Source organism: Pseudorca crassidens, chromosome 15, assembly GCF_039906515.1.
Source record: "Pseudorca crassidens isolate mPseCra1 chromosome 15, mPseCra1.hap1, whole genome shotgun sequence".
Lineage (NCBI taxonomy): Eukaryota > Metazoa > Chordata > Mammalia > Artiodactyla > Delphinidae > Pseudorca > Pseudorca crassidens.
In genome coordinates, this window is record NC_090310.1 from 20,275,249 (window position 1) to 20,285,593 (window position 10,345).

Here is a 10,345-nt window from a genome sequence, read left to right on the forward strand (position 1 = left end):
AATAATGAACCTTTTCCCCTACAGCCCATCTAGGTTGACATTTTCTCTTTATGTGTTTGCTGAAGGGAAAAGTAGCTCTCCCAAAATATGTCATTTCAAAAGAGGTGATTTATTATGTTTGACCAAAAGAATTAAATGTTATCCAGAAATACAGAGAGGTTATGGGAAGAGAGGGTTCCAAACATGAACTTGGTAGGCTATCAAGCTCTTCCTGAGTGCTCCTTCTGAGACCATCATAGATCTGGCCCATGGGTCTGCCACAGAGCATGGCCAGGAAGGTGTAATCAGAGGCTTTTGTGTCACTGGTGACTTAAGCAGATCTTATCGGCCCTAATCCTTGGACTCCAGTCAGATTTTTGGCACCAGTTTTCTGCAGAAATGGAAGGCTGCTACTTGAGGTGGAGCTTGGCCGTTTATTCACTGACCATTCCAAAGAGGTGATACAATTGCTCTTCCAATTGCTTAATAAGCAGTGAAGTGGTGGTGATTAAATCAGCCTGCAGCAGAAGCCTGGGGTGGACTGCTAGCACGGCCATAGAGACTCTGGTTGGCATCACCAACAGCAGGGTGATTCTGGGGGGTTTCTTTTCCATCCCCCTGATTGATGAAAGTCTTGGCTCAAGTATCACCTCCAAAGAGAGGCCTTCAGAGACCACCCTGGCTATAATGACACACCTCCCATAGCTCTCATTTTCCCCTTCCCTGTTTTATTGTCCATTATTGTACTTATCATTACTTCCTGGAGGGTTTTTTTTCCGTGGGGGGGTAGGGGGTTGTATTTTGTTTGTTTGTTTATTGTACATTTTCCCACTAGCATGTAAAATCTGAAAATAGACTGCCCAGTCTGGCTTGCTCACTGCTGTAGCCTCAACAACTAGCACATAACAGATTCTGGATATTTTAATGAATACATAAATAGAAATTACAACAGTAGGATCATAGTATGCATTCTATTTTAAATTAAAGGCACTACCTTTTATTTTACTTGAATTTAACAAAAGTAAAAAGAAACTGAAGGCATTGTTGAATTGTTCATCCAGGCAATATTCAGAGTTTGGAGCCATTGTTCTATATGTTTGGATTTCACTGCCGAGAAATATGAATGAATTAGCACGCTTAAACTTTCTCCCACTTACCCATTTTTGTGAGCTATATTATTTATATTGTCAAGTTTTAAAATATGTATATTGCTTTTATTGTAATTCCCACATTTATTAGTCTTAGTTATATATTTACATCAACTCATATTTTCACATTCTTATTTTATACTGAGTTTTGACCTATTAAATAATTTAAAAAATAATTTTAATAGTTTTGACCTATTAAATAAATTTAATTATTTAATAATTTTAATTTAAATTAATTTTATTTCTTCTATGGAAGAATCGCGGCATCAAAACTTTTCTTTCTTTTGGCCGTGTCCCGCGGCTTATGGGATTTAATTTACCGACCAGGGATCGAACCCGGGCCCTCGGCAGTGAGAGCGCGGAGTCCTAAGCACTGGACCGCCAGGGAATTCCCGCCATCAAAACTTTTAAATAAATGTATTTCAGAACTTTCAGAGAATAAACAAAAATAAGTTCCTTTCTTGCGTCAGTGATTATAGTGTTTAGGGAAAGAACATCTTCGCCCTTTTAGCTCTGGCTCTAGCAGCCAGCCATTCGCCTCCGGACCTGGAGGGCAGGACAGTGCGCGCCCTGAGGGCGCAGTGCAGCCAGGAGCCGCCAGGGGCCGCTACCGCGGGCGGCTCGCGACAGTGCCTCTCTATGCGTCACCTGTGCGGAGCTCAGGAGGGCGGACCGGAGGGCGCGGCGCAGTGCCTCCTGGGTCGGCGTAGCCATGGCGGCTCGTGTCCTTTGCGTCTGTGTCCGCCGACTGCCCGCCGCCTTCGCGCCGCTGCCCCGGCTCCCCACGCTGGCGGCGGCCCGGTCACTCTGCACTACCCTGTTCCCTGCGGGGGCCAGAGCGAGGTCTTGGGCTCCGCATCCGGCCTCGGTGCTCACGCAGGTGATTCGCGGTGACTTTGGGGGGGCTTGGCTGGGGTCAGGCGTCGGGCCCGCTCGGGGTGGTGGGGACGGGCCAGGCAGCTGGGCCGCAGCTACTGTGGCTGCTGTTGGCGGGGGTGACCCGGGGACGCCTGCTCGCTCTCCGTCCCACTGCCTAAATGTGCTTGGTTGATCCCTGCTGGGACCCGGGTGACCTAGCGATTACGGGCAACAGCACAGATCTTCCAGTCAAACACCCTTGGGTTCGAAAGCTGACCCCGGAACTTTGGAAAAGCCTTGTAACCTCGCTAAGCCTCAGTCTGAACCGTAAAAATGGGATACTAGTTTCTACCTTGTGGAGTTTCAGCGAGGTTTAGAGGAGATCATACAGGTAAAGTACCGAGGGCGGTGCTTGGTAAGCTCTCACAATACTGGTTGCCGTTAATTGTAGTGATAATGATAAATACCGTGATAGCTTTCTAGGAAAAAATAATGACGGGGTGCAGAGAGGAAGACACCCTGGCCTACAGCCTTCTTCACAGCAGTTCTCTCCCTGGATTTCTCCCTGTGGCTCCTTTTGCCTGTTTCTGGGTCTCTTGGAAGGATAGGAAACAAGTAGTATCTAGTTTTGTTTTGTTTTTTTTTTAATCTGATGAAACCTTTTTGAGACTGAAACTCTCCTTAGGTCAGTGATTCTCAACCCTGGCTGCACATTCAAGTCACCTGGGTAGCATGAAAGAGAAAGAAAAATAAATCCCTCGTGGGCTCTCCCCCTCCCCATCTGATTTACTCCTCTTGGATGAGGCACTGACATGTTTTTTGTTTAAGTTCCCCAGGTGATTCTGAAGCGCCTCAAGATTAAGAACTATCGTCTTAAAGTAGGATAGACTCCCAAGGTTTAGTTGAGAATTCCCTTTTCAAACTCCAGGACTTCATGTAATTGTGGTTTCAATCTTGACTAAGATATGAGAATAAAAACTAAGGATGCCCTGGCCAAATCAGTTAGAATCTCTAGAGGTGGGGCTTGGTCATCGGTTTTCGAAAGTTGCCAGTGATTCTTTTATGCAGCCAGCGTCAAGATTTACTGACAGTGTAGTGGATTCATTCAGGGGGCATTGTCTTATCGATGAATCAAAAGGTTAAAAGTGTCACCTTGAAGTTGAGTTAAAGGAGCAGTGTGGGGCTTCCCTGGTGGCGCAGTGGTTGAGAGTCCGCCTGCCGATGCAGGAGACACGGGTTCGTGCCCCGGTCCGGGAGGATCCCACGTGCCGCGGAGCGGCTGGGCCCGTGAGCCATGGCTGCTGAGCCTGCGCGTCCGGAGCCTGTGCTCCGCAGCGGGAGAGATATTTGAGATACTACTCCATCATGGCAAAGATCAGAATGGCTCATTATTTAGTTGGTGGCAACAAGGCAAGCCCACTTGGAAGGAAAATAGATTGGAGTGTATGCCTGTCAGGCTCCATCATCCTCTTCTTTGGGTTGGTACTGGCTTCATTTGTCTTGGCCAAAGTTAGTGTAATTACTGCTGAGGCCAAATTAGATCCTTCCAGTGTATGGTTTTCAGTGTGAGCTGCCTTTCAGTTCACCCTGACAGCTCTTGGCATGAGTTATTTTGACTTGGGTATTAAAGGTGGCAGTGCCTTACAGAGGCAGTGCACTGCTTAAGATGCCATGGGAAGCCTTAGGCTCTTCTGCAGGCCCTAGATGGTTTTAGTGGCAGTGTTACTGAGTGGAACCAATGTCCAAAGCCTGATGGCTGAACAGAGGAAAGAAGGGGGCCGGTCCTGGCTCTGAGGGGAAAGGAGATCCATTTTTATGCTCTTGAACTGCTAGGGCTTCTGACACTACCCAGCATGAGGCCTCGGTGTGTCCCAGTGGCCACAGAATCAGATGAGATGGGTTTGCTAACCCCATGAAAGCTTTGTGAAAGACATCTGTAGGCCAATGCCTTTACTCAGAGGCATTTCAGGCTCAACAGCAGTGCTTCCCTCCCTTGGTCTAGGTTCCAGGTGGAGTTACACCGCTGTGCCGCCAGTATAGTGATGCACCCCCTTTGACATTAGAGGGCATCAAGGACCGTGTTCTTTACGTCTTGAAACTCTATGACAAGATTGACCCAGAAAAGGTAATTGATGTGGTTTAAATGTTTTTTCTTTAAATGAGTATTGTCACATGGTACAAAATCCAAAGGGTTTAAAGGACATTAAGTAAAAAGTCACCCCAGGCACCCAGTTCTCCTTCTGGGAGGTGCCAGTTCACCTGACTTCTTGAGTATTTTTCCAGAGATTCTCAGTGCATATGGAAGGATATATATATATATATATACACACACACACACACACACACACAAGTACATGTATGTATATTATATGTACTATGTGATCTATATCTCCCAACCTTTTAAAAAAACACAACCGGTAGTACACTGTAAATACTGTTGTGCACCTTGCTTTTTTAACTTAACTCTTCTTGGAGTTTTTCTCACAGTCCTACCTTAAAACATTCCTTCTTTAATAACAGAATCTGTGGTGTGGGTAGGGTAGTTTGTTTTTGATGTGGTTTTTGAAGAATTCTTCCTGGTGATCTTGAGGTCTAAATTAAAGACAGGGTGATAATAGACACTGTGTGCTATTCTTGAGGGAGCAGAATTCCTCCTGGTGATCTTGAGGTCTAAATTAAAGACAGGGTGATAATAGACACTGTGTGCTGTTCTTGAGGGAGCAGAATTCACTTCTAAGGTGTGGTGTCTTAGTGGTAAGGCAGCAAGAAAAACCAGACTCTCAGATGTCATTCAGAACAGTGATCAGAGATCATCATAAAATATATAAAGTGAATTCATCATTAGCTTTATATATATTGCTAACCATTTCAAAATAAGGTAGAGTAAGTTAACATATAAAGCACGCCAAGTGTGGGTTGGCACACGTTCAATGTATAATGTTAGTTGTGGCTCTTTATGTTTAAAATATGGCCTTTTTATATTAAAAAATCTTCTGTATAATGACTGATATTTCACCATTCAGTTATCTTGAGAAACAAACGCTCTCACAGACTGAATTTTGCGTTTGGTGTTTCTTTTCTTGCAGCTCTCAGTAAATTCCCATTTTATGAAAGACCTGGGCTTAGACAGTTTGGACCAAGTGGAGATTATCATGGCCATGGAAGACGAATTTGGTAACACACACGGGCTGAGTCTTGGACCTGCCTGTCGTGGCTCTTGATTTCGGTGGATTAAATGCAGAGGAATGCTGGGAGCCTGATTGGGGTTTGCAACAGTCGTGCCCACCCCTCCCCCACCCCTGCTTACTGTCGGGGGAAGTGATTATTAGGGACAGTGCACTTACTTGGAGAGCACTTACTGCAGGTTCGCAGAGTGCCCGATGTAATACCAAGGGCTAAGCGACCGGAAGAGGCCTGGGGGAGTGTGGCACGGAGATTCTTGAGGTGGGTCTCCAAGATGAGGGCATAGCCTCACCTGTGGAGAAGCTGATGACACCTCGGTGCACCATCTCCCTCCTCCCCACCTCCCCGATGAGTTAGGCCTAAATGTCTAGAGAAGTGCTGGGTGTGCCAAGGATAGGGCGTGTGCGTGCACAGACTCATACACGCTTTGGTTTCCTGCAGTGCCTCCCATGCACACTCCAACTTACCCTTGTCTGGGACGGTTAGTTGTGCAAATGAGACCTTTACAAGGTTCCACAGCCCATTTTGGGGGTGAATTGCCTGAGTGGAAGCCAAGGGACTTCTGTGCCTTCCTACAGAGCAGAACTTACCGTTCCTCAGAGAGTATGCTAACTAGAGGGATGGCATTGGTTAGGGCTACAGGGTTTCTTTTGGGGGTAATGAAAATGTTCTAGAATTAGATGATGGTGATGGTGCACAACCTTGTGTATATACTAAAAAACATTGAATTTTGCACTTTAAATGGGGGAATTTTCTAATATGTGAATTATATCTAAAATGTTGCCTGGAAACATAACAGGCTCACAACTTAACTGGGATTCAGGGTTGCTGGAAATTTTTGATGTACTTCTGGGTATTGCTGAAGTGTTAGATACTTTCAGTTCTAAAGGACTGGCATTTCCTACACTAACGCATTGTTGCACATTTTACTTTCAGGGTTTGAAATTCCTGATATAGATGCGGAGAAGTTAATGTGCCCACAAGAAATTGTAGATTACATTGCAGATAAGAAGGACGTATATGAATAAAATATCAGGTAAATAATTTGATTTATGGAATTATGTTCTCCCATAGAATTAACCCCTCTGTGGTTCTTCAATAAAGACAGACTTGGGAAGAAATGGAAAAATGGAAGTGCTTGACAGATTTTCACTGGTTATAAAATGCTGGCACCTTCTGGTTATCTGCCACTCCAAGGAGGCCAGCCCTAGTGATCATCTTTCTCCTCCAGAGGTGTTGACAGCAGTTCGCTCCTGGACAGGACTCTCTTGCTGTCAGCCCTCCTCGTAAAAGCAGCCTCGTACAAAAAACTGAGCAAGGTGACCCAGAAGCAGAGACCTCTGCCTCCCTCAGTTACCCCACCCAAGGGTAACTGTCCAGGAAGCTGAGATGGCCTGGCTCTTAATTAGGCAGGAGAGGCCTTGTGAGTAAGAGGATGGACTCTAGCGTTAGACACCCGAGTTTATTCTCAGCTCTGCAACATTCTGTAAGCCTGTGGTCTTGGGCAGGCTGCGTAGCCTCTGTAGGCCTCAGTTTCCTCATATGTAAAATGGGGATAATGATAGGACCTACCTGGGGCTTCTGTGAAGGTAAAATTGAATAGTGTGTGTAAATCACTTAATACAACCCTTGATGTAAAGAAGCCTCATGATAAATATTGGCTATTGTTCTTTAGGCTGTAGAATAATAAACTGATCAGACTTTTAAAATAAAACATTTTATTAGAGTCTATAACTTTAGTCATCCTGGATTTAGCACCTCAGAGATTATCACTTAAAGTCAGTAGCACCAGAGAGAAACACTGAACTTATCTTTTGCCAGACCCCTTTTCTTCACTGAGAGAAGACTCAGAAGATGCTGGCGAGTGTCTGGAAGTGAGAACGCATCTCTGCATCATTGCTGACTTTGACAGAGTAATTCTGTTTAGACTTGTACTTAAATTGTCTTAAGTGTTTTTGCCTGTTGAAAATAAATCTATAAAACCAACGTTTTTCTGTCTTCAGTTTTTTAATTACGTCTCTAAAGTGCTTGCTTTATATTGACGTTGCTTGGCATTTTTAGAGATTTGTCTGATTTGTCATTGGTATTCGTGCATATCGAAAATACGACTTTCCAGCAGGGTACTTGAAACAAGTTGCTCTCCGGAGACATCACCTTCAGCATGAGGAATGAATTAGTGATAAAAAACATTTTGCCTCAAATATATTTATGCCTCCATTAGTTTACTGATTATTCCATATATCAGCTGACACCAGCATGTGGGACTAATTTTTCATCCCTGACCTAAGGATCCATTTCTGAATTAATGGAATTTAGTAATTTTGGAGGATAAAAGGTTCTCTTTCCTCCTAGAAGATTACTTTGACATTGTGTCTGTTTGTCATATATCAGTATTAACTTGTGCTCCTTTTATTCCTAGCACTGCGTTAGGTCTTTGGAATTAACGTAGGCAGTTGCCTAGCTCTTGATGAGATTTAACTTGAGAGACCTATCATAAAATACTTCTCTACTTTTCCCGAAACTTCTAGTTTGTAGGAGGGAGGAGACCGAGGTCTTGTAGTTAAGTGGGAAGTAGCGTTACAGAGGTGGAGGGACTGGCTGAGTGACCCTCAGCCAGCAGAGAAGCTTCATGGCTGAGGGATGACATGGCAAGATTCTGCAGTCTGGTCTGGGGTTCAGGCCACACTCCCACCTGCTTCTCCTTCCTGGAGGTACCCAATGTTGCCAGTTCCTTCTGTGTCACTCTAGAATTACTACAGACAAGGTCAGGCAGCTGTATTTCTGGCCTTTTTCAGTAATAGGAAGCATTCATTGTTATACTGCATTTTTTTTAATATTGGTATTTAACAAGGTATTCTTGGAAAACTGCCAAATTGGAGCGTAAGGCACTGCCTTGTTCTTTTTCACAACTGCATTTATTCAGCAAATAGTTTGAGTGCTTATTAGGCACTAGAGGTCCAACAGGCAACAAAACAGGCTGCACAAGACTCCCTTGCTGGGAATGTACCATAATTTAACATCTGGGGTAAATGTCCTTCTCGCTATTTTTTTAACCTCCATGGCAGCTGCACATTTTACCAAAAATTGCATCTGTGTTTATTGCTGCCTAAGATCATGAAGTCTAGCAGTACTGCCACCGAAATGACTGCTTGCTAACCTCTTAACCATACACCTGCAGTGAAACAGCCCATTCACATCATTCTATAGCTGTTCTAAGTCCCGAGGGAGCCAGAATGAGGAAAAAAAGCTCACTGAATCACACACATCACTCATTGATGATGCTATTAAAGATCTGGGTGTTCAGACAACAGCAGAGGCCTTTCTCGTCTAAAAACTTGCTGCAAAGTTCTTTGAGAGACCTGTGTGCCACTATACATAGGCAGCAAACTGGCCAAACGTAGCATTCCAAAGTGCGTGAATTAGAATAAATGGGATTGTGTGCATAGTTTTCAATCGTCGAGGATCAGTGTGTCTGCTGTAGGCAGGGCCCTTTGAGAGAGGGTGGCTGGGAGGCCTGTCATGACCTGTGTGTGGCCCCGTCGCTCTTCTGTGTCTCCCAAACAGCCCGTGCACTCATGTACCCAGTGAAACAACGATGTGCTCACCATGTGCGGCACACTCCCCGAGGCAGGGCCTCGGTACACAAGGATAAGATTGTCTCTGCTCTCAGGTAGCTCGCCATCTAATAAGGGAGACAGTTAAAATCCACATGATGTTTCACATTCAGCATCACCAATACCTGACGTGATAAACTGAGGACATGTCACCTCTGGTGCTGATAAAACTGATGAGGAAACAAATCCAGAAGGTGGGACTTTAAAAAAAAACCCAATGATATGGGACAAAAAGGACAGGGTAACTAAATTAAAGGAGACCAAAGACATCAACTTCATGGGAAATGTGAAGCTTGAAAGGTTTGGGGAAAAAAAACTTAAAAAAACATTTTGAGGACAATTGAACTCTACATAGGTGATAAAACAAGTGTTAAATTTCTTAGATATAATCAGTATTATGTAGTAAACTAACCTTATTCTCAGGAGATGCATACTTACTACATCTTGAAGCATCAAGATGTCTGCAGCTGACTTTCAAATGGTTCAGGAAAAAGAACAGTAGCAAAACTGTTAACAAATGGTGACTAGCTGACAGGTATATGCATGTATATGGGCGTTCACTGTACCACTGTCAACTATCCTGTTTGAAATTTGTCAAAATAAAGAGAAAATTCAACATGATACATACATGTAACAAAAAGTATATTGATGGCATACAACTGAATATCCAATGATATGGGATTGGTTAAATAGAAATAATTTTACACAATGAAAGATTGGTGTTTTAAGTGAAAAGAGACTATGAACAGCATGATTCCATTTCCATAAAACACATACCAAAATGTTAAAGATTACCACCACGTGGTAGAAATAACATTGGCTTATTTTCACTAATCAGTATTTTCTAAATTATAAATACCATGTTTTGTGTAATAAACGAAAAACAAGTATTAAAAATCTGTGAAAACTGAGAGTAGTTCAGCAGAAGCTGAGGAGTGAGGCTTGGGAAAGGCGTTCCTGGGCAGTGAAGCCTGAGCAGAGTTTCTAAGGCTCTGCCAGGGTCAGCCCCATGGCAAGGGCAGGAGACATGGAAGCGCCCCGTGTGCACAGATGTCATTTGTTCAGGCAGGGATATGGCTGGAGCGTGAACTCATGGGTGGGGTGACCTGTGGTTCAAGCTGTGGCCGGGATCAGGTCACGAAGTAGGGCCCTACTGTCTGGTAAGGAACTTGTTGGCAGTGGGTGCAGGATTTTCTGCAGGGAAGACACAGCTATACTTGAGCTCAGCGGTTGGCGGCAGAGGGTGGACTGAAGGGGATGAGTCTGCTGGTTACTAGAAGAACCCAAGAGAAAGACACAGATTTGGAGGATGGGATAAAGAGAGATGGACTGCAAAAATATTCTGGGGATAAAAATAGCAGTACTTGGTCAGATGACGGAGGAAGTTAAGTCTAGGGTATCTCTCAAGCTTATGGCTTCGGCTACTGGTGCTGGGTGAGTTGCTGTCTGAAACAGGGAATAGAGGAGGGTCGGATTGAAGAGGGAGACAGGGACTTCCCTGGCGGTCCAGCGGTTAAGACTCCATGCTTTCACTGCAGGGGAGTGGGTTCGATTCCCTGGTCG

The 10,345-nt window shown here is 44.4% G+C and overlaps 1 protein-coding gene across 2 annotated transcripts; it reads left to right on the forward strand.

Moving 5' to 3' along the window:
- Positions 1-1,799: 1,799 nt before the first annotated feature.
- Positions 1,800-7,154, forward strand: NDUFAB1 (NADH:ubiquinone oxidoreductase subunit AB1). 2 transcript variants are annotated; one of them, XR_010934919.1, is made up of 5 exons: positions 1,800-2,007; positions 3,988-4,110; positions 5,072-5,250; positions 6,105-6,204; positions 6,990-7,154. XR_010934919.1 is itself a non-coding variant. In XM_067706397.1 (5 exons), the coding sequence occupies exons 1-4, from the start codon at positions 1,840-1,842 to the stop codon at positions 6,194-6,196; spliced, it is 471 nt and encodes a 156-aa protein (XP_067562498.1). In that variant the 5' UTR covers positions 1,803-1,839; the 3' UTR covers positions 6,197-6,204; positions 6,990-7,154. The 2 variants fall into 2 exon arrangements, 1 of the variants encoding a protein (XP_067562498.1); XM_067706397.1 differs by having other exon boundaries at positions 1,803-2,007; positions 5,072-5,159.
- The last annotated feature ends 3,191 nt before the right edge of the window (positions 7,155-10,345 follow it).